This window comes from Mobula birostris, chromosome 2, assembly GCF_030028105.1.
Source record: "Mobula birostris isolate sMobBir1 chromosome 2, sMobBir1.hap1, whole genome shotgun sequence".
Taxonomy (NCBI): Eukaryota; Metazoa; Chordata; class Chondrichthyes; order Myliobatiformes; family Myliobatidae; genus Mobula; species Mobula birostris.
The window spans coordinates 182240192-182265461 of record NC_092371.1 but is presented as its reverse complement, the minus strand read 5'-3'; the positions used below and the strand labels follow the sequence as shown (position 1 = coordinate 182265461).

General features: G+C 40.0%; 1 protein-coding gene across 1 annotated transcript in view; it reads right to left on the bottom strand.

The window, feature by feature from the left end:
* Positions 1-14694, bottom strand: part of tpo (thyroid peroxidase) — an 87500-nt gene extending 72806 nt beyond the window's left edge. Inside the window, exons 1-4 of the mRNA XM_072278385.1 lie at positions 14601-14694; positions 12181-12274; positions 9071-9243; positions 4415-4547 (exon numbers count right to left, since the gene is read on the bottom strand). Of these exons, the coding sequence (XP_072134486.1) occupies positions 4415-4547; positions 9071-9243; positions 12181-12274; positions 14601-14694 (494 nt within the window). The remainder of the gene's footprint in view (positions 1-4414; positions 4548-9070; positions 9244-12180; positions 12275-14600) is intronic.
* Positions 14695-25270: the final 10576 nt, after the last annotated feature.

Here is a 25270-nt window from a genome sequence, read left to right as displayed (position 1 = left end):
AGCCACATAAAATATTTCATTTTTACAATTCTTTCCCTTTTCTTCTCACAGCAGCAAAAACATAAACAAGAGAAAATCTGCAGATGCTGGAAATCCGAGCAACACACACACAAAATGTTGGAGGAACTCAGCAGGCCAGATAGCATCTACGGAAAAAAAAAAAGTACAGTTGATATTTCTGGCTGAAACCCTTCGCAGGACTGGAACAAAAGGCAGGAGCATAGATTTAAAATCTGGGGGTGTGGGGGGCGGAGGAGGAGAGGAGTGAAAGAAACACCAGGTAGTAGGTGAAACCTGGAGGGGAGGGATGAAGTAAAGAGATGGGAAGTTGATTGGTGAAAGAGACAGAAAGCTACGGAAGAAAGAAAAAGGCAGGAGGAGCACCAGAGGGAGGCAATGGGCAGGCAAGGAGGTAAGGTGAGTGAGGGAAAAGGGGATGGGAAATGGTGAAGAGGGGTGTGTAGGGGGTATTACTGGAAGTTTGAGAAATCAGTGTTCATGCCATCAGGTTGGAAGCTACCCAAATAGAATATAAGGTGTTTTTCCTCCAACCTAAGAAGTGATGCCTCATCACAACAGTGGAAGAGGCCATGGATGGGAAGTGGAAATAAAATGGGTGGCCACTGGGAGATCCTGCTTGTTCTGGTGGATGGAGCACTGATGTTCGGTGAAGCAGTCTCCCAATCTGTATCAGGTCTCACCAAGTTACAGGGGGCCACACCGGGAGCACTGAACACAGTAAATGACCCCAGCAGACTCACAGGTGAAGTGTTGCCTCACCTGGAAGGACTGCTTAGGGTCCTGAATGGTAGTGAGGGAGTAGTTGTAGAGGCAAGTGTAGCACTTGTTCCACATGCAAGGGTAAGTTGTCAGGAGGGAGATCAGTCTGGAGGGATGTAAAAACATGGTGTGAAAAAGGCCAAGTCTGTTCCTCTCTAATATGCAGGCTGGTTTCCTTCAACCATGTTTTTGGAAATGGGAGAATAGAATGCATTATGTAAATATATAATGTGGTTTACCAAATTAGTCTGTCAATCCTTGATCTCACATGCACTAGTGATGCATGGATTTTCAGGCATTAGGAATGCTAGAACGAACATGGTATTCCATCCCCTTGACTCCCACTGAAAAACTGCAGCTTGAACATCACAGCAAGACTCTTTGTTCATTACTACACAGTAACAAAAGAGGTAATACATTTGTTTTAAAACATAATATATATATTATCACATTAATATAAGAAGTGATTTGAGGTGAATTTTCAGTCTTTGTGAATAGGGGAAGAAGTGACTACAATGGGAATGTAGAGCCCATCTTTGGAAAGCCTGGCCATTTGGCATGGGATTGAATATTCGTTGAAATGGACTTTAGAAGTTTCACTCCATTGATTTGGTGTCTCACCTTGGGATGAGATCATGGAACCAGCCAATTCTTCAGTTTGTTTTATTAATAAATCCTTTAAACATGAATTGAAAAAGTAAATGAGGTTGGAATCTTTTTGAAAAGAGCACAAAAGGTGAAAATCAGAAGTAAAGCTTGTCGGATAGAAATTTTACAATAAAAACAATATGCTGGAAATATTCAGCAGGTCAGGCCATCTCTGGTAGGAAGAGAAACCTTTCATCAGAACTGGGAAGAGGACAAAAGAAGCTTATTATGTTGCTGGCTGGCTGGGGGTGGGATATGTCTCTGATAAAGTAAATTAGAATGACCATGGGGAGAAGAAGCAAACAAGGTTACCAGGTCAATGAGTGAATGGCAGCAGGAAGAAAGAAAGATCAGACATAAGAATGTAGGAATTGCAATATGCAATGCACAAATAGCCATAATGGCTAATGGAAAATTATACATGCTACGAAAAATATTCATATGACAAACTAGAATGTAGAACATAAAACATAGAGCAATACAGCACAAGATAATCCACGATGTTGTATCAGACAAATCAAACCAATGATTCCTAATTAATCTAATTATTTTCCCCTACACATAGGCCATGTGTCTCCATTCTCTGCATATTTATATAGTATACTAGAATGTCTTAAATGTTTCTATACACTGTTTGCACCACCACCCCTGGCAAGGCATTCCAGATCCCCATGACTCTCGGTGTTAAAAATGCTTTTCACATTTCCTTTCCATTTTTTCCTTATCACCTTCTGAAAAAATAAGGGAGAAAACAGAAATTATCAATGCTTAAAAGTTTTGTGAATAATGAAATCTCAGCAGCTGGCTGATTGGGGCCAGAAAACTAGAAATAGACTCTGGATTGGAATGGAGATCTTCCATAGGGTGGAAACATTGGTTACATCTTGTCCAGTTGAACAAAAGGCAAGTAAACTAGGGAGAGGAAGTATTCTTCAAAAAATAGTGTAAACACCATCTAGTTTGCTGACACCTTGGACTAAATGATTCTCTTGGGTGTTCTCAGAAGGACTATAATAGCTTAATGAATCTTTGAAAGCTGAGACTTTGCTCTAGAGTCAGCATCACTATTATGACTTATAACAGGATGATGGACCTGTAAATAATGTTTACAAATATCACTTTCTACATATGGTTGAAGATTTGAGGTTTGTTAATCTAGCAATCAAAACATAGTTTGATGTATTTTAAATGATGTTCACAAATCCAAAGGATTTTTGAGAGGTAAGAAGTGGGAAGCCTATTTCTGAACAGCAAGCCAATATGAACAGAAATGTCAAACTAAATATCAAATCACTTATTGTCTGTTGACACCACAGATAATTCCTCTATTCTTCTTCAAATCAGCACCATAGATCATTTATTTCCAACCAAGCACACAAACAGTAGGAAGCTTGATTTAGTGTCTTATTTGAAAACCTTGTCTGAGGCAATACAGCACCGATGATTTAGCTGACTATGTTCAAAATATCTGGTGTTGAATCCACACTCTTATATGCCAAAAAAAGAGTGTGCCACCAGCTGAGTCACATTTGACACCCCTAAGGTATTTTATCTAGTTTGACACATCAAAGTTGCTGGTGAACGCAGCAGACTAGGCAACATCTCTAGGAAGAGGTACAGTTGACGTTTCGGGCCAAGACCCTTTGTCAGGACTAACTGAAAGAAGAGCTAGTAAGAGATTTGAAAGTGGGAGGGGGAGGGGGAGATCCAAAATGATAGGAGAAGACAGGAGGGGGAGGGATGGAGCCAAGAGCTGGACAGTAGATTGGCAAAAGGGATATGAGAGGATTATGGGACAGGAGGCCCAGGGAGAAAGAAAAGGGGGAAGGGGGGGAAACCCAGAGGATGGGCAAAGGGTATAGTGACAGAGACAGAGGGAGAAAAAGGAGAGAAAGAAAGACTGTGTGTGTATATAAATAAATAACAGATGGGGTACTAGGGGAAGGTGGGGCATTAGCGGAAGTTAGAGAAGTCAACGATCGTGCCATCAGGTTGGAGGCTACCCAGACGGAATATAAGGTGTTGTTCCTCCAACCTGAGTGTGGTTTCATCTCTACAGTAGAGGAGGCCATGGATAGACATATCAGAACGGGATTGGGATGTGGAATTAAAATGTGTGCTACCGTCTGGGTAGCCTCCAACCTGATGGCATGAACATTGACTTCTCAAACTTCCACTAATGCCCCACCTCCCCCTCGTACCCCATCTGTTATTTATTTATAACACTATACCCTTTGCCCATCCTCTGGGTTCCCCCCCCCTCTTTTCTTTCTCCCCGGATCTCCTGTCCCATGATCCTCTCATATCCCTTTTGCCAGTCACCTGTCCAGCTCTTGGCTCCATCCCTCCCCCTCCTGTCTTCTCCTATCATTTTGGATCTCCCCCTCCCCCTCCCACTTCCAAATCTCTTACTAGCTCTTCTTTCAGTTAGTCCTGAAGAAGTGTCTTGGCCCGAAACGTCGACTGTACCTCTTCCTAGAGATGCTGCCAGGCCTGCTGCGTTCACCAGCAACTTTGATGTGTGTTGCTTGAATTTCCAGCATCTGCAGAATTCCTTCTGTTTGCGTTATCTAGCTTGATTTTCATTTCTCTTTTCCTGTAGGTGCTGAGTTCTCTCATATTCAATGTGGCCTTTTTCAACACCAACATTAAAATATATATTTTTACAGGACTTTCCAAAAAATGACGTGGTTACTATAGATATTTTTTCCTGGTCCTTGGTTATTAGCTGTTGATATTTCAATGTCGGCATTCTCCATCACTGTGAAGCAAAATACTCAAGGGTTGAATAGTTCAGCCACTCGAAGGAACACAAGCTCTTTATCAAATAATGCTAGAAGCAGGCATGTGGAACATTAGTTATTGGAAAAGTAGTGCTAAGTACTTGACTAATGTCAACATCCAAATACCTTAACATCTTTGATATGGAAAAGATCCAAGCATTATAATAAAGAGATGAAGAGTAAATGAAGAAAGTTCCAGAAACCTGTTGTTGCAGTTCCCATCGATCGACCTGTACTTTTGGGCTAAACAGCTACTGGAACACTTTGGAGGCTGCATGTGGGGTAGACATCCTGATGCAGCATGAAGAGCTTTCAACCCATTCGGAGAGAGTAGACCTAAATCAAAATGGAAAAAAATCTCATTTAAATTGACAAGATTTCCTTTATTACTCATAGGACATATCACATCTGGACTGATATAATAATTTACATTAGGAAAGTATATTTTTGAATTTCCACCATCATATCTTCTGGTGTCGTATCACTGAACTGATCATTCAACAGAAGATCTGTTTCTGAAGCCTTGAATTAATGAGAACATTGCAGACATCTGGCTTTGGTTTCCTGATACACACAATGCTGAAATTTGAGTAAAGGACCTGGACCAACTTCCATCAGGAATTCAGCCTGTCAGAAAACTCCTTGGTCTGGTTATTTGATGTTGTTGTGTTGGTTTCTCAGGCACTGACACAGCACGGGCATTGGTATAAAGCGTAGACTCATTACAAGTCTGAAATGCTCTGAATGAGAATTTAATTTAAACCAAAACTGATTGTCAGAGCAGGTGTCTAAAACAAGAATTGAATCTTTTGTGTATGCAAGTGGGAGATAAAGCAACAATTTTAAGGTATACTGTTACGTTGGTTTGCCACTTGGCCAGCTGACTGTATTCAAGGAAAAAAAGGAGGTTTCATACTTCTTATGACTGCAGGAGGTTGTGTGAAAAATATTTGATTGATGGTGCCTGACAAATCTGTTGAAATTCTGTGAGAAAGTAACAAGCATGAGAGACAAAGAAGAGTCAGTACATGTTTACTTGGATTTTCAGAAGGCTTTTGACAAGATGCTGTACATAAGGCTGCTTAGCAAGATAAGAACCCATGGTATTACTGGAAAGACACTAGTATGGATAGAAAATTGGCTGACTGGTAGGAGGCAAAGAGTGGGGTTAAAGATGGCCTTTTTTGATTGGCTAGTGGTGTTCCACATGAGTTGGTGTTCAGACCACTTCTTTTCACCTTATCTGTCAATGACTTGGATGGTGGAAATGCTGGGTTTGTGGCACTAGTCAGACTAGAGTATTGAGAGCACTTTCGGTCCTCTTATCTAAGAAAAGATGTGCTGGGATTGACGCTGGTCCAGAGGGGATTCATGAGAATGATTCTGGGAATGAAAGGGCTACTGTATTAGGAGTGTTTAATGGCTCTGGGCCTGTACACAGTGGAGTTTAGAAAAATAAGTGGGGAATCTCAATGAAACCTACCAAATGCTGAAAGGCCTGGATAGAGTGTATCTGGAGAAGGTGTATCCTATAGTGGGAGTGTCTAGGACCAGAGCGCACAAACTCAGAGTTGCAGGACATCCATTTAGAACAGAGTATTGAATCAGTGGATTTCATTGCCATAGATGGTTGTGCTGGCCAATTTATTTGGTATATTTAAAGCTGAGCTTCACAGGTTCTTCATTAGCCAGGTCACAAAAGGTTATGGGGAGAAAGCAGAGAATGGGATTGAGAGGGATAATAAATCAGCCATGGTGGAATGATGGAGCAGACTTGATGGACTCAGTGGCCTAATTCTGCTCCTATGTCTTATGATCATATGGAATTGCTTCAGTATACAAATTAATTTTTAACCTCAGTATGCTAACAGGAATCACTATAAAAGGAATCTGGAGCAGTAGCATACTAGCTTTAACTGTAGCCATAATATGCAGTATATGTGTGCACATGTGTGATTGACTGCATGTCAACAAGAGATCCCATGTTTAGTTCTCTTTAAATGTTATAAAATGTGAATTACACTTACTATAGAATTGGTAAGGCACAGGAGGAGACCATTCAGCCAGTTAAAACTGTGCTACCTCCTATGAGAGCATTTTGGCTATTTCCCCACTCTATCTCCAGAGACTCATAGGTTATTCTGTATCCAATGCTGATCCAATTCCCTTTTTAAAACATTGATTGTTTCTTTTTTTTCCTTACAGGGAATGAATTCTAGATCATAGGTACTTGAATAAAAAATAATTTCTTTACCTGCTCCCCATAACTTTTAGCGAAAGCTAAAAGAAGCATGTGTCTTTGAGAAATAATTGACTGAGGACACAACTGAAGGACTTCTAATAAATATTAGTTCTCCTGGAGGGAGAAAAAAATTGATTTGATTCAAACATTATGAACTGACTTCATTATAGTCAGTGTGAGTAGTATCATTTTGAAGTTTGTGTGATTCTCAGGAAACCTATTTACCTTCTAAGAATTCTAAGAATGCAGACTATTTCTTAGTTTGTTATTTTGAGTGACTAGATTTATTGACAGCAATAATCTTCATGAGTTTCAATACTGTATATTCATGTAAAGTGTATGATTAATGACTTTGCACTCAGATCTTTGCATAATGTTCTGCAATAAAGCTCTATATGTTTTGTGTCAGTAAACTACCTGGAGCATGGCTAAACTGCAGAATATTATGACTAATAATAGATATTCAGAAGCAGTCTAATATTAGTGATAAATCATCTGGCTACTCTCAAATAATTTCTTTAAAAATGCTGTCAACCTGCTTGGAAATATATTTTCAAATAACTTTATAGTGTTCAAATGCATCCAAAAAGAAAATTTATGCAGCAGAGGACAGATAATTTGAAATAGACAGTATGCTCCTTAAATACTCCTGCATCGGCTTAATAAATGTAATTTCTAAAAGTTGTGTCATAATATATTAAATAAGGCAATAAAGTGGTTGAAGCACATATTCCAGAGCCAGGTTTGAATTTTGTTCTGACCAACAGCCAGATTCAAGGAGAACCCAATCATTAAATTTGCAGATGATACCACAGTGGTGGGGCTCACCAGCAAAAATGATGAAACAATGTACAGGGAGGAGGTCAAACACCTAGACAGCTGGTGCAGGGATAACAACTTGATACTTAATGTTACCAAAACCAAGGAGATAATCATCAATTTCAGACGGTCTCAGCTTGAGCACACACCCCTCAGCATCAGCGGCTCCACAGTGGAGAGAATGGTAAACATCAAGTTCCTTGGGGTGCAGATCTCGGACAATCTCACCTGGTCCAGGAACACCACTGGGATTGTGAAACGGGCCCAGCAGAGATTGAACTTTGAGGGAGCTTAAACAAGTATCACTCCCCACTAACATCTTAACTACATTCTACAGAGGCGTGGTTGAGAGTGTGCTGACCTTTTGCATCACAACCTGGTACTCCAGCTGCAGTGCTGTCGACAAAAAAGCCTTGCAGAGGGTGGTTAGGGGAGCAGAGAAGGTTATTGGGGTCTCTCTACCTTCTGTCCAAGACCTCTTTCAGAGTCGATGCCTCCAGAAGACACGGTAGATCATTAAAGACCCCTCACACCCTCTCCATGAACTGTTTGTTCTTCTGCCATCAGGCAAATGTTACAGGAGCATCAAAACTAAAACCACAAGGCTACTAAACAGCTTCCTTCAACAGGCAGTCAGACTGCTAAGTAGCTGCTCTACCTGACTCTGCTTTGGACATTTTTAACTTGCACTGGACACTTACAACTTGACTTTAATTGACATGTGGCTGTTGTGTTTTACTATTTATTGTTATGTTTATTATTTAGTGTTGCGTTTGTTATGTTATGATTGCACTGCTCCTGAGAAACGCTGTCTCATTCTACCCTGCAGAGCTGATGTACGGTTAGAATGACAATAAAGTTTTTTTGAATCTTTTGAATCTTTGAATAAAGTTATTTTGACAATTGTGTCTTCTAAAGAATCAGCCCAGTTCCAAATTAAACTGAGATTTAGGCCAAAGATTTAGTAGTACTTTGTGCCCACATATCTGGGATCCATGCACAGCCTGATGCAGCCACACACGAAGCTGGCCATCAGGGTGAGGGCGACATTGGGGACGTTTTTTCCCCCATTGTCCAGGGACTTGTGCATGACAGTCTGTCTCACCCGCTCCATCTCGGATCCCCAGACGAATCTGAAGACAGCCCGGTGATTTCCGAGCTGCAGGAGCAGGGAACGGGCCACACTTGCGCCAAGTACAGCAGCCCTGAGAGCACCTCACACCTGATGACCAGGTTCATGCCCGTTATCGACAGGGAGCGCCCTCCCCACGCTCCCAGTTTCTGTTTCACCTTGGCAGTCCTCTCCGGTCAGTTCTTGTTGCACACCTCAGCCCCTCCGAACCATTAGTAATCTAGAATCTGGAGTTATAAACTTGAAAGCACAAGTCTTGTATCTGCTGTGATTGCATAGCTGGTTTGCTGATGTTCTGACCTGGTATGGCCTTCGTGACATTGTGTTATCCTCCGGGGCAACAAGATTATGTCATAAATTCTGGAATTTCATATGGTTCCCATGTTCTAAATTGTTTTGCTTTTTAATTCAATCTCAGTTATACTCTAGAGTGGAGAATATTTATAAAATAATTTACTTTTATGATGGTGGAGCACAAATATATATTTTGGCAACAGCGGAATAGCAGGAAGACATTCATTTTTCATACGCTGGGTCTGATCTTTGAACTAATGACACTGACTACATGGGCAATGTTTCACTTTATCTCAAATGAACACTTGAGAGGAGAATTCCTATACATTCAAAATTTCCTTTGATTTGTGGAGATTGACAAGACCTCCTTACCAGTAGCATTCACTGATCTTCTGTATTTCTTGAGTACAGTCTTTTGAATCAGAATCAAAGACATTTCCATGACCTCAGCAGCTCTTGAAATCTTTCCACTCTCAGAGTCTGGCCGCTTGAAAAAAGACATCAGCTCAATAGAAGAGGGCACATTACTCACATTGATATCCCTGCTAGAGAAAAATAAAGTCAAGTCATCTCGTGTCAGATTGTAAATGAAGAGTAGAAATATTTGATCAAATAATATCAAATGACCTTTATTATGTTTTATACAATTAATACAAAACAAAGTTGATTACTCTGAGATTAATTTGTGTATTCTAGTTTTAGACTAATATAAGGGAGGAGAAGATGACGACGCGACGCAGCTCGCAGCGGCCACTCCGGTGGTGATGTCTGTTATTTGTCAAGTAGGGTGTTGTGCACAATCCTAATTTGATGGAGATGGACATGAGAGCACAGAGGAACAACTGGTGAAATTTCTGAAATGCCTGCTTCGCTGCTGCTGCTACTGTGTAGTTCAGAATCTCCAGAGGGAAAGGCCCTGAGTCCTCAGCTTTGTTTGTTGCTCGGCAGCTGGGGCGGGGTCGAAGCGCTCGGCAGAGGATGGTACTCGGAGAGGCTGTGTTGGACAGGCTGGTCAGAGGCTCGAAGTTTTTGGATGGACTCAAAGTCCATCTGCGGTTGGGTGCTTTCAATGGTGCTAAATCGGCAAGTTGGCAGCGCTTGGAGGTTCATGGCAGGAAGAGTTTCTCCCTTCTGCCGCCTGCATGAGATGATGAGTCTCTCGGGACTTTGAGACTTTTTTTTACCATGCCCATGGTCTGCTCTTTTTCAAACTATGGTATTGCTTTGCACTGTTGTAACTATATGCTATAATTATGTGGTTTTGTCAGTTTTAGTCTTGGTCTGTCCTGTGTTTTCTTGTGATATCATTCTGGAGGAACGTTGTATCATTTTTAATGCATGCATTCTAAATGACAATAAATGAGGACTGAGTGTCCTTATAATCTAATCTAATTGACAATATGTCAGAATCAGGTTTGAATCACCAGCACATGTTGTGAAATTTGTTAACTTAATGGCAGCGATACAAAGCAATACATGATAATTTAGAAAATATATCAATAAGTAAATCAATTATAGTAAATATATATACATAAATATTAAATAGTTTAATTAAAAGTAGCACAAAACAGAAATAATTTAAAAAGTGAGGTCGTGTTCATGGTTTCAATGTCCATTTAGGAATCAGATAACAGAGGGGAAGGAGCTGTTCCTGAATTGTTGTGTGTGTGCCTTCAGGCTTCTGTATCTCCTTTCTGACGGTAGCAATAAGAAGATGACATGTTCTGGATGATGGGGGTCCTTAATAATAGATGCCGCCTTTCTGAGACCCTACTCCTTGAAGATATCTTGGATACTATGGAGGCCAGTACCCAAGATGGAGCTAAATAGTTTTACAAATTTCTGTAGCTTCTTTTGATACTGTGCAGTAGCACTCCCCATAACATACAGTGATGCAGCCTTTCAGAATGCTCTCCATGCTATCAGTAGAAGTTTCGGAGTGTTTTAAGTGACATACCAAATCTCCTCAAACTCCTGATGAAACATAGCCACTGTCTTGCCTTCTTTATAGCTGCATCACTACATTAGATCCTCAGAGATTTTGACATCCATGAACTTGAAATTGCTCACTCTTTCCATTTCCGACCCCATCTATGAGGACTGGTTCATGTTCCCTCAGCCTACCCTTTCTGAAGTCCACAATCAGATCGTTGATCTTACTGCCACTGAGTGCAAGGTTGTTGCTGTGACACTACTCATCTAACTGATATATCTCGTTCTGGTACGCCCTCTTGTTACCATCTGAGATTTTGCCAATAATGGTTGTATTATTAGCAAATTTATAGATGACATTTGAGCTATGCCAGCCACACAGTCATGGGTATATAAAAAGTAGAGCAGTAGGCTAAGCACAAATCCCTGAGTTGTGCCGGTGTTGATTATGAGCAAGGAGGAGATATTATTACCAACACACCTAGATTGTGGTCTTCCAGTTCAGACGTTGAGGATCTAATTGCGGAGAGAGGTAAAGAGGCCCAGTCTCTGTACCTTCAGATGTGTTTTGTCAAAACCACATTACAAAACACAAGAAGATATGGAAAGCCAAACATACAATGGACAATTAGAGTTGAACTTGTGCCCCTGTTTTCAAGTACATTTTTGATAGTGCAAGTAAATATTTTTCCCTACAATTCGATTATTCCAAACAATTGATTTCTTGGAAGAGTTAAGGATATTTTAATTGGGATTACAATGTGATCATGCAGACTGGTTTTACTACATTCACTACACTCAAGTGAATGATCCCTGATTATTAGTAGCCTTCCACCTTTTGTGCATTGATGAATGAGTTCAAGTATAACGAGTCAAATGTTCATTATAAGCACACATTTATAATGCATAGGGAAAGAAGGAATCCAAAGTCCTTTGCATCCCAACAGGGCAACAGAATGCAAGGCATTTCTTCATGGAATACCACAAAATAAAGAAAGGCACATGGGAATGCAAATACTGAAATCCAAAGTAAGACACAAGATACTGGAGGAACTCATGAATCAGTCAATTTCTATTGAGAGAATTCACTATAACCTGTTGAGTTCCTCCGACATCTTCTGTGTTACACATCAAAATAACGGGTAAGAAATTTGTGTCGATAATTTAGGTAGTCTGAAAACACCTACAGGTTCTGGTCTGACATATATCCTTATAGGAGAAAATTGGGAGGGGCTGACGGACAGGTGCTGGCAGTCCACAGTTATTAATGTGATAAATATTCCACGTTTCAGACCAATATTTTGAGATGCCTCCAACAAACCCTTGAAGGACTCTTATGCTGGAGTTGCAAAGCATTTGAGAATCCTACTCAGTTTGATCATCAAGAATTTTCTTTCTACCAGTTGCATGATATTAGAACAGGATATAAGGGCTGCTTCTGTGGAGATTTAAGGAATCTATGTAGAAATCTGCAAGCAATCTAACTCGATTTCCTTTTAAGAGAAATGTTTATTTCCAAAGCGTTCACTTGTCTTCCGTATTGGTCTTACCTTTTCATTGTGTGATAAATTGCTTTGTCAGCCATATCTAATCCTCTTTGAACTGCATTAGGCAAAAAGGGATCTCCAAGGTTCTCTAAACATTCTTCAGAATAGAAGAAAATGGTGAAACACACCTATGAATCATCTCATAGCAATGGGATTACTAACAAAAAAATTAATCAGAAACTACTGGAAACATTCATCAGGTCAGACCGCATCCGTGGAAAGAGAAACAGAGTTAATGTTTCTGGTTGGAGACCCTTGATTGAGAATAGGGAAGAGAGGAAACACATTGCAGAGGAGGCGTTGGAAGCTTTGATTGAACACAGGACATATTTCTGATAAAGAGAGACCAAGATTGCTCTGGAAATATGTTTTTGGTGGTCATTTGATTGATAGTTTGATGAGAGCAATTAGAAAGAGGGGAAAATGGAACAAATATTATCAAATGTGGGCAATTAGAAACACAGAAATGAATAGTGCAAGATACAGACTAAAAATGTGTTCAGCTTGTCAGATTGTACTATTTAAGAGGGGAAACCTGAGTCAATGTCACAGATGGATGATGTAAAATTGAAGCAACCGGTGCTGAATCAAAGATGGTAAGTTATTTGAGATTGTAGAATGTGATATTTGAGGTCAGAAGCTGCAAAGTTCTTAAATTGAAGGTGAGATGCTATTTGTTCAGTGTACATTGGACTTTATTATAACCATGGAGGAGGTCACAGACAGAAAGAAAAATGAGAAAGAGAACTGAAGAGGCAGGTATATCTGATGGTTTAGTGAAGCAACTGTAATCAGCCTGCCACCAACCAGTCATAAGCTAGCCATTCCGGAATCCAGATTCTGAGATGAATCTTTGAAGTTCAGTGATTGTTGTACCAAGGCTGCGTGTATCTAATAGCCCAAATATCATATCTGCACAATCTATTGTATTATAAGGGCATAGAAAGCTACAGAATAAGTGATGGTAATGGGGATTAGTAAAGGTTGGTATTACGGTTCGTATGGGTATGGTGAGTTAAAAAACCTTTTTTTGTGATGTATAGCTCTATCATATCAGCAACATGATCAGACCATGTTTGTGGCCATCCATTATGTCAGCAATTTTTATTGGAATTGGATGGTTTAGCTTTCCAGACAAGGCAAGTGAATGACATAGACAAAACTAAGAGGGAGACAGGTCACAAAAATCAACATCCAGAACAAAAATTCCAAATATTCATGGCATATAAATATAACTCAAAATGAATCAAAGATAACGGCCTCTAATTTTATATTGTAAATTATAATGGAAAATTATAGCCTACCCTTTCCAGGCAGACACTAGGGGAAAAAAAATCATCCTTGGTCACATATACCAACGTGCAGGAACGTGTATGTGCTGTACCTCAATTCTGAAATTTTGGGTATTGAAAGCCAATATTGTGGATATAACATAAATGGCCAAAGATAAACTTCTCCTTAAATCTCCACTTCCAGAAATTCCAAAGGCATTAAGAATGTTTTGAAAAAACAACTACCATTGGTCAGAAGTTTCAGCACAACAATGATCTCTGAGACAAGGTTAGAAAAGTGGTGGCCATGGCAGATTTCATATATGGAAGCAAGCGTCAAACTCCAATGGGTCAAGGACAGTGGGAGAAAAGAAATCTTTGTTCTTGCCATGTGCTTGGAGATTCAGGCTGTCATTTTGTGGCACTGTTTTATGTCCTCCAGTTTGCAAGATGAAGTTGTTTGGCTTTCAGTGCTTTAAGGTGGACCAAATAATGCTTCAGGTAATCTGCTGAACTAGAGATCTTTTCCAAATAAGGAGTAATTTGTCGGCTATTCTTTGGTTAGAATCAACATGCGGGTTTGTGAATGCTGGGCTCTGTGCCTGCCTAGAGTGATTCAGGCTGGTTACTGGACAGAACAAAGAGCCATAAATCACCAGTTGTCACTTCAGGTTCAGAGCCATTAAAAAGGTGTTAAAGGTTAATCTGGTGACCTATAGCCAATGACACTGAAAGGCAATATTTGAATTGATAAATCCTGAATATAATAGTAGATGGTTTGAGTGCCTTATCAGTGATAGCTCTTTCAAGAGAACCACCATCGCAAGGAAGAACCCCCATTTCAGGGATTGGGACAAGAAAGTGTCAATCGTCTGGCCAGTGGAGATCTCCTATTTTGATGTTATAAATTGGGAAAGTGGTTTTAGTGAGTATTGATACAGAGGGAACATGTCTTAAGTTGTTGGCCCAGTGACAATAAAGTGTAAGCTTCAATTAATTAAAAGTTACGTAGTGAGTTTCCTAACCTAGTTCTGTTGATGAACAGTCAGCAAAAGAAATAATACAGAATTAATAAGGTAATAATGAAAGCTTTTTTAAACCTCTCTCCCTGCTCATAGTAGTTCTTTGAAATAATGAACTTTAAAAACTTACCTGTTGTGATCATTTCACCTTTCTTATTCAAAGGGACAAGCAATCTCATGCAAAGAATCATGACTGCAAAACCCAGCATTGCTATCAATCTCATTCTGAAGGAAGTGGAGCAGAGAAGAAAGAAATACATATTTGAAATTAGTTATTTAGTGAAGTGAACTGATAAAGTGTACCCCAAAGGCTGTTATTAATATGATCATGTTCACACTGGCAGGATAATTATGAATATCTGATTGCAGTTCTAAATGCTCTTCTCTGTTAATTGAAAAGTCACTAATGTGCCATATACAAGTGGCAAGCCTCTAGTGAGGCTCTGAGTTGAAGTTACTGTTCGGGTGGCAGTTTGTTGAATAGACCTACATCAAATTTATTTAGACCTTTGATGAGTATTCATCCATTACAACAGTGGCTACAAAAATACATTGGCATTGTCGAAATGCAAAACAAAAAACTGCTGGATGCAAGTGCTCAGCCTAGCTGTGGGTTTTTCTTTAAGCTAAGTTCAAATTCAAATTCAAAATTGAAGTGTTTCATTTTCTCACTGTAATTATGTTCCATTTGAGATATTTAATTTCCTTTATATTTTATTCTAGCAACGTCAAGATGCTTCTGGGGTTAATTGCTGATTGGGTCAAGTGTGAATGATTATTATGGTGGGGTGGTTGCATGTACATTCTTTACAATGATGGGTATAATAGCACCACCTTATTAACATTTGCTTATTCCCAACTTGTAAACTCAACTGCCCTCAAAATTCAAAGTACATTTATTATCCAAGTATACAACCTTGAGATTCGTCTCCTAACAGGCAGCCATGAAATAAAGAATCCCAAAATAATCCACTAACAAAACAGAAAGGCCATCGAACACCTGATGTGCAGGGAACAAGAACACATCATGCAAACAATAACCGCAAGCAAATAGTGTTCTGAACTGAAGTTCGCAAAGAGAGTTGCATAGTTCAGCACAGAGCTGAGTCGTGGAGCCGATCTGAACTGGCCCATCCCTTGCCTTGGGCCCCAACAACCTGCCCTCTTCAATCTGGCTTGGGTTCAGTTATTCCTGTATGCTCTGGTGCCTGGACCCTGCTGCCTCGATTTGGCCTGTAACTGACCTTTCTGATTCAGCACCACACTTACATCACTGTCCGAACACCGAGCTCAGACTCCCTGATCCTCTCTGGGACCTGGACTCTGCTGCCTCGATTCAGCCTGTACACAACCTTTCCAATATAGCCCTGTGCTTAAGCCTCTGTCCAAATATCGAGTTCAGTTGATCCAGTTCCTTCTGGTGCCTTGACCTCACTGCTTTGATTCGGTTTTTGGCATGATACCACACTTTCATCAAAGCTTTATGACAAATTCACAAAAATAAGACTTTACCTTCAAGATCAATGAATCTCACAGAAGTGCCGCAATGCAATGCAAAAGGATAAGTCCTTTTGTAGTATTTATGTTTCTGCAATGTCACCAGGTTCCATATGGTAGGCTGGCTCGGAAAGTTAAAACGATGGGACCCAGCATGTGCTAAACCGGAAACAAAGTTAGCTTTCTGGTAGGAGGCAGAGGGTAATAATGAAGAATACTTTTCTGATTGGAAACCTGTGAGAGGTGGTGAGCCACTGGGAATGGTACTGGATCCTATATTATTTGTTACGTATGTTACTGACCTGAATGAGAACACTGGTGGGATGATTACTATGTTTGCAGATGATGCCAAAATTTGCAGTAAGCTAAAAGTGAAGAACGTTGCAACAACAGCAACTGATGGTTATTTGCATTTACAGGGAGGCAAAGGGATGGCCAAAGTTTTGGGCTGAGACACTGCATCAGGATTGAGAATGTGAAGGGAAATTAGCCAGTATAAAGAGATTAAAGGGAAGGGTGAGACAGGAGTTAGTAAAGTGGATCAGGGTGAGGCGGGGTTGTGTCTCCATGTGACATTTGCCTTTTCCCTAATAGCACAGAGCTGCAGGTGGTTTTCCTAAGCATTTATTCACAATTGCAAGCAAATAATGGGTGAATAAAACCAGAGGAATTAATCAGTGTCTGTTTAACAAACAGAATGGCTTCATTATCCAGCCTGAACAAATTTGGAGGTGAAACATACTGGGTTGTATCTCCAATAATGATGAATCAGAGTACAGGAAGGAGACAAACAGAATAGTGACATGGTATCAATGCGGCAGCCTTTCTCTCAATGTCAGAAAAGCATTAAATTCAGGGTAGGGGTGGGGATGGGGTTGGCAATGCACACACTCCTGTTTACTGCAATGATGTTGTGTTAACAGGGTTGAGAACTTCATGTTCCGAAAAGTGAAAATCACTGATAGGCTATCCTGGTCCAACTGCATAGACACCACAGCCAAGAAAGCTCACCAGCACCTTTACTTCCTCAGGAAGTTAAAGAAATTTGGCATGTCCCTGACAACTCATGCCAGTTTTTATTGATACCAACATTAAAAGCATCCTATCTGGATGTATCATGGCTTAGTATGGCAACTGCTTCTCCCATGGCGGCATGAAACTAAAGAGAGTTGTGGTCACAGTTTAGCACATCAAGGAAACAAGATTCCTCATCACAGACTCTATCTACACCTCACTACTTTGGTGAAGCTACCAACATAAAGCTACCCGGAACATTCTTTTTTCTTCCTCCTGATACAGAAGCCTGAAAGCATGTACCACCGGGCTTCTATAGAACAGCTTCTATCCCCATTATTAGACCATTGAATAGTTCCCTAGTATGATAAGATGGACTCTTGACCTCACAATAACCTCATTATATTATCTGTTTCACAAGGTCTTGTTTTCAATGTGCATTGTATGTTCTCTGTAACTGTAAAACTTTATTCTATGTTCTGTTATGGTTTTGCCTTGTATTTCCTTAATGCACGGTTGTAAAAAATTGATCTGTATGGCAAATATGCAAGACAAGTTTTTCACTGTACCTTGGAACAGGTAACACAAAAATAAAGCAATTAACCAGTTTACAAATTTACAAGAATCAATAGTTAAAACTGAGTTTTTTATACTTGGCATTTTCAGGATTGCATATTAGACCATATTGAGTAATTACAAGTTTTAAGTACCACTCATTCTAACGTTGCTTACACATGACAATTCAACATCATTGATTACACTAAGATATTGAAATATTCTGTAAATTAAACCAATTTCCATAACTAGACAAAATATAAATTAATTATCAAAAAATAATTGAATTAGTTATTAAGTGTTGAACTAGGTATTAATTTGGTAATCGTATATTACATACATTTAAAATGGTAAACAACTGCAAATCTTTAATAAAAAATAAAGAATGTTACTAAATTGAAAATTTTACACAATCAAATCAATTAGTAGTAAATACTTCCTCAGATTTCACACAGATTAATCAGAGCAAAACCAATATTACCTGATTGCTTTTCAAGGTCCTTTCTTTAAGACTGATTTCTTTGGCTTTTACCAAAGCTATGGATCTCTCCAAGTTTAGGAGTGTATTTTTTTGGTTTGTTCTTTTTCACCCCAAGTGCCTCATATCATTCATATCTTTAAACATTCTTCACAGTCTGTTACATGAACTTTTCAAAAAAGCTTTGAGTACGTACTCTCAAAACTCTCCAAACTAAAGCTGGACTCGCTTGTTGAGACTGACGTCAAGCTAGAACAGTTTTGTCAATGTGGCAAGCTTTATGTATCCAAGAGCTGTACATAAACTTTGAACAACTAATTTGAGTGGAAGTACTTAATGGAAGATCAGCACAGGGCTCAGTACCTGATCCCTTGATATAAAATGATGCTTTATAGGCATGGATAAGTGAATCATGCAAAATAGGGTGAACAATGAAGAAAACTGTAGACTACAAGATGATAAATGTGGTCATATTGACCTTAAATGGGAGGTGGAACTTTATGTGAAATCAGGAAACAAAGAAGAAAAGAAGTAGAGGGATATTGCAGAATTTAGATGATCATGTGTAGTATTGTGTCTTATCCAACCCTTTTATCTCTAATTGAGAAACTGTGATTTATAACAAGATAAGTGACTAGAGTTGAGCTTTATTTTAGTTTTTCTTTTGAATCACTTGATCTGCTATCAAGTCACAGAACAACTAGCTGATTCCTTATTGTACATGAATTATTGTGGATTGGCAACATCTCCTCCACAACCACCATCAGCACAGGCACATCACTAGGCTGTGTGCTCAGCCCTTTGCTCTACTTGCTGTATACTTATCACCATGCACAGCTCCAAAGCTATATTCAAGTTTGCTGACGGCACCACTGTCATTGGCCAAATCAAAGGTGGAGACAGATCAGCACATAGGATTAAGACTGAAAATCCGGCTTAATGGTGCCATAACAACAACCTCTTACTCAATGTCAGCAAAACCAAAGAGCTGTTTATTTGGAGAAAATTGGAGGTGTATAAGCCAGTCCTCATCAAGGGTTCAGAGGTGGAGAGGGTCAGCAAGTAAGGGCTAGCAAGTAAGTGCCATTACAAAGAAAGCATGGCAGTACCTCTTCTTTCTCAATAGTTTGCAAAGATTCAGCATGTCGTCTAAAATTCTGACAAACTTCTATAGGTATGCAATGGAGAGTATACAGACTAGTTACATCAAGGTCTGGTTTGGAAACACCATTACAGGAACAGTTATTACCCTTCAGCCAATGTTCCCTCTAATTTATTAAGACCAGTGCATGTAAAAATCTTGTGCAGTACATTATTTTTGCACTTAGAACATATATGCACTGAATAGTTTCTTCAATAAAAATGATATAAATAACACAATTCTAAAATCTGTAGACAAATTATTGCAAATTCCACATCGTCAACACCATTTGCATCAAAAACCAGAAAATGAAATGTGATTGTATGCGATCATGAAATATACTTAACATGCCAATGAAGTATTGGGTGACAACCTTTTGTGTGCATTTTAAATTCCTTTGTGCACTAGTAGCAAAAGGTGTGTGTACACACACACACTCACACACACACACACACACACACACACACAAGTTAGAGAGAACTTTGCGATCAGCCATCAGGCTCTTGAACCAGTAGGAATAACTTCACTCAACCCTACACTGAACTGTTCCCACAACCTATGGACTGACTTTAAGGACTCTTCATCTCACTTTCTAGATATTTCCTGTTTGTTTATTTATTATTATTATGTTGTTTGTTTTTCTGGGATTTTCATAGTTTGTTGCCTTTTGCATATTGGTTGTTTGTCCATTTGTTTTGTGTTGTGTGCAGTTTTCCAATGACTTCATTGTGTTTCTATGTGTTCACTGTGAATGACGACAAGAAAATGAATCCCAAGATAGTTTATGGTGATATATATGTACTTTGATAATAAATGTATTTTGAAATTTAATTTAGCCCAAACCCAAACTGGTGCCTACTGCCTAGATACTCCCTCTTCTGACTACTTAGCTGCCTCCCTGCTCCGATTGCTAGCTGACTCCTCCGACTGCCTGGATGTCTCATTCTCCATCCGCAGCCCTGAATACTGACATATCTCATCTTTTGTTCTCCCTGTTCTCTGCTACTTCTGTGTGATTGACCATCAAAGCCTCCCTCCCCTGGTGGGTTTGTTACAAGACGTGCCATTTGTATTCCAAGTCTGTTTTAATTCCTCATCTGGGTCCGAGTTGTTTGACTTTGTGAAAAGCATTTTCTTCAATTAAAACATGAGATCCCATTTTATCTGTCTGTACCATCATTCAATGGTTGGGAGATACTTCTTGCTGTAATACAGAATAATATAGTTCTTACCTCTTGCTTGTTAAGGTTTCACAGAGACTTATTATTTCATCTCGGTAAACGGTCATAAATCACTGAATGTAGAATGAAAATTTGATAAAGTGCTGAAGGAGGTAGAGGGCATATTAGTCTTACTGATGAAGCATGAATAGAAATACAGGCATGCAAGAACATGCCCAATTCTCTTTTTCTATTTTGAAACTATTGCCCTCAAATTTGCACAAATATAAACTAGTTGGAGGAAGAAACAGGAATTAATTAGCAGGGTCCTACATCCTGCTAACCAAGAGAGGAACAATCATTCGTGAGGCAGAGGCAGAAAGAAACAGAAGTTACAGGGAGATAGTCACCCCTAAAAGTCAGGAGGCAGGTAGATGGGAGGCTATCAGGAGAGGGAAGGGGAATAGACAGAATGAGCAGAGCATCCTTGTGGCCGTTCCCATCAATAATAAATATACCGTTTGGGATACTGTTGGTGGGTACGACCTGCCAGGGACAAGTTGCAGTAGTTGCGTCTCTAGCACCGAGACTGGTCCCTCAGCTCAGAAGGGACGGAGGGAAAAGAGGGAAGCAGTAGTGATAGGGGATTCGATAGTCAGGGGGACAGATAAGAGGTTCTGTGGAAAAGATCGAGAATCCTAGATGGTCTGTTGCCGCCCTGGTGCTGGGGTCTGTGATATCACGGATCAAGTTCTCAGTATTCTCAAGAGGGAGGGTGAGCAGCTGGATGCCATAGTCCATGTAGGGACCAATGACGTGGGTAGGAAGAGTGAGGAGGTCCTGAAAGGTGAGTTTAAGGAGTTAAGCGCCAAGTTACAGGACAGGACCTCCAGGATAGCAATCTCAGGATGCCTACCTGTGCCACGTGCGGGCAGGTTTAGAAATAGTGAGATAGAGCAGATCAACACGTGACTGAAGACATGGTGCAGGAGGCAGGGCTTCAGATTTATAGTTAATTGGGCAGTTTTCCAAGGAAGGTGGGACCTGTTCCGGCGAGACGGTTTACATCTAAACTGGAGGGGGATAAATATTCTTGCAGGTGGGTTTGCTAGAGAGGCTCCAGTGGATTTAAACTAGATACAAGGGGGGAGGGGAACAAGAGTGTAGGAACAGATGTAGGGCAGAAGGAAGAAAAAGAAGATAGTAAAGTTGTTTGCATCGTTAGTGATAAACAGAGTGTAAGAGGTGGAGAATTTCTTAAATGCATTTATTTTAATGCTAAGAGCATTGTAAGAAAGGTGGATGAGCTTAGAGCATGGATTGATACCTGGAAATATGATGTTGTAGCTATTAGTGAAACATGGTTGCAGGAAGGGTGTGATTGGAAACTAAATATTCCTGGATTTCGTTGCTTCAGGTGTGATGGAAGCAGAGGGGCAAGACGGGGAGGTGTTGCATTGCTTGTCAGAGAAAATATTACAGCGGTGCTCTGGCAGGATAGATTAGAGGGCTTATCTAGGGAGGCTATTTGGGTGGAATTGAGGAATAGGAAAGGTGCAGTAACACTTATAGGGGTGTTTTATAGACCATCTAATGGAGAGTGAGAATTGGATGAGTAAATTTGTAAGGAGATAGAAGATATTTGTAGTAAGCACAAGGTTGTGATTGTGGAAGATTTTAATTTTTCACACATAGACTGGGAAGCCCATATTGTAAAAGGGCTGGATGGTTTGGAGTTTGTAAAATCTGTGCAGGATAGTTTTTTGCAGCAATACATGGAGGTACCAACTAGAGAAGGGGCAGTGTGTTGGATCTCCTGTTAGGGAAAGAGATAGGTCAGGTGATGGAGATATGTGTTGGGGAGCACTTCAGGTCCAGTGATCACAATGCCATTAGTTTCAATATAATTATGGAGAAGGATAGTTCTGGACCCAGGGTTGAGAATTTTGATTGGAGAAAGGCTAACTTTGAGGAGATGCGAAAGGATTTAGAAGGAGTGGATTGGGACAATTTGTTTTATGGGAAGGGTGTAAATGAAAAATAGAGGTCATTTAAAGGTGAAATTTTGAGGGTACAGAATCTTTATGTTCCTGTTAGGTTGAAAGGAAAGGTTAAAAGTTTGAGTGAGCCATGGTTTTCAAGGGATATTGGAAACTTGGTTTGGAAAAAGAGAGATATCTACAATAAATATAGGCAGCTTGGAGTAAATGAGGTGCTCAAGGAACATAAAGAATGTAAAAAGAATCTTAAGAAAGAAATTAGAAAAGCTAAAAGAAGATACAAGGTTACTTTTCAAGTAAGGTGAAAATAAATCCAAAGGGTTTCTACAGCTATATTAATAGCAAAAGGAGAGTGAGGGATAAAATTGGTCCCTTAGAGAATCAGAGTGGACAGCTATGTGTGGAACCAAAAGAGATGAAGGAGCTTTTGAACAATTTCCTCTCTTCGGTATTCACTAAGGAGAAGGATATTGAATTGTGTAAGGTAAGGGAAACAAGTAAGGAAGTTATGGAAACTATGATGATTAAAGATGTACTGGCGCTTTTAAGGAATATAAAAGTGGATAAGTCTCCGGGTCCTGACGAGATATTCTCTAGGACCTTGAGGGAAGTTAGTGTAAAAATAGCAGGAGCTCTGACAGAAATATTTCAAATGTCATTAGAAACGGGGATGGTGCCGGAGGATTGGCGTATTGCTCATGTTGCTCCATTGTTTAAAAAGAGTTCTAAGAGTAAACCTAGCAGTTATTGGCCTGTGAGTTTGATGTCAGTGGTGGGTAAATTAATGGAAAGTATTCTTAGGGATGGTATATATTGTTATCTGGATAGACAGGGTCTGATTAGGAACAGTCAACATGGATTTATGTGTGGAAGGTCATGTTTGACAAATCTTATTGAGTTTTTTGAAGAGTTTACTAGGAAAATTGGCGAGGGTAAAGCAGTGGACGTTGTCTATGTGGACTTCAGTAAGGCCTTTGACAAGGTTCCATACAGAAGGTTAGTTAGGAAGTTTCAATCATTAGGTATTAATATTGAAGTAGTAAAATGAATTCAACAGTGGCTGGATGGGAGATACAAGAGAGTAGTGGTGGATAACTGTTTGTCAGGTTGGAGGCCGATGACTAGTGGTGTGCCTCAGGGATCTGTACTGGGTCCAATGCTGTTTGTCATATACATTAATGATCTGGATGATGGCGTGGTAAATATGCAGATGATACTAAGATAGGTGGTGTTGTGGATAATGAAGCAGATTTTCAAAGCTTGCAGAGAGATTTAGGCCACTTAGAAGAGTGGGTTGAAAGATACAAATGGAGTTTAATGCTGATAAGTGTGAGGTGTTACATTTTGGTAGGACTAATCAAAATAGGACATACATGGTAAATGGTAGGGTATTGAAGAATGCAGTAGAACAGAGGGATCTAGGAATAATGGTGCATAGTTCCCTGAAGGTGGAATCTCATGTGGATAGGATGGTGAAGAAAGCTTTTGGTATGATGGCTTTTATGAATCAGAGCATTGAGTATTGGAGTTAGGATGTAATGTTAAAATTGTACAAGGCATTGGTGAGGCCAAATTTGGAGTATTCTGGTCACTGAATTGTACGAAAGGTGTCAACAAAATAGAGAGAGTACAGAGGAGATTTACTAGAATGTTATCTGGGTTTCAGCACCTGAGTTACAGAGAAAGGCTGAACAAGTTAGGTCTTTATTCTTTGGAGCGTAGAAGGTTGAGGGGGGACTTGATAGAGGTATTTAAAATTATGAAGGGGATAGGTAGAGTTGAGGTGGATAGGATTTTTGCATTGAGAGTAGGGGAGATTCAAACATGAAGACATGATTTGAGAGTTAAAGGGCAAAAGTTTAGGGGTAACACGAGGGGGAACTTCTTCACTCAGAGGGTGGTGGCTGTGTGGAACGAGCTTCCAGTAGAAGTGGTAGAGGCAGGTTCGATATTGTCATTTAAAGGAAAATTGGATAGGTATATGGACAGGAAATGAATGGAGGGTTATGGGCTGAGTGCAGGTCGGTGGGACTAGGTGAGAGTAAGCGTTCACCATGGACTAGAAGGGCCGAGATAGCCTGTTTCCGTGCTGTAATTGTTATATAGTTATATGGTTAAACTGGTGCTGAACCAGGATATCGATCTGAAACATTGATCATCCACCTTCCTCCATTTAAGCTGCCTGATCTATTGAGTTCCTCTAGCTTTTTGTCTGTTGCTCAAAATTTGCAGCACCTGCAGTCTCTCATATCCCCTAAGTAAGAGATCCCAGGCCAGCCTAATGTTGGCTGTTGGACCATGCTTGCCTTGCTCAGACATGAGCTGTTGCCATCTGTACCTCTCCTTAGGTCAATGACACATCTTACCCTGTTGATCATCTCTCACCAGTGGAGGCTCAATGTCTAAATGAGTAAGCAACTTTTTGAAAGGGATACGAGGAATGCATCTCTAGAATACAGCTCCCATGTGCTGAAGTGGAATACTTTTTAAATGAGTTGCTTCCTCCTGCCTGCCATGAAGAGCGGTCAAATATAATACCCCATGATATCAGCAGCAGCTTTATGGCCATTGGGCTGTGTGACGAAGGCCCGTCAATAACTATGGACAGCACATGGCACACTCAGTAAAACACTTAGTCCCAACAGTAATAATGACTGGGTCTGAACCAGAGCTGCTGCATGGAGCCGTCTCAGATAGAGGCAGCAGCAACCTGCACAGGTGTGCTGATGGTGGAGGATATCATCTTTAATTGGATAATTGAGTTAATTAGCTTTTGGTTGGTCTAGGGGGAGGGGCTTAGCAGTTATAAGCCTCAGGTTACCAAGGCTTTGGAGTTAGTTTTCTTTTGTGTTTCGGCTGAGGTGGCTATATATATATTGTTTTTTTTTCAATAAATTCGACGCACACTGATCACCCTCCCACCCTTTTGTTGCAATTTGTTCCGCATCGTTCCAG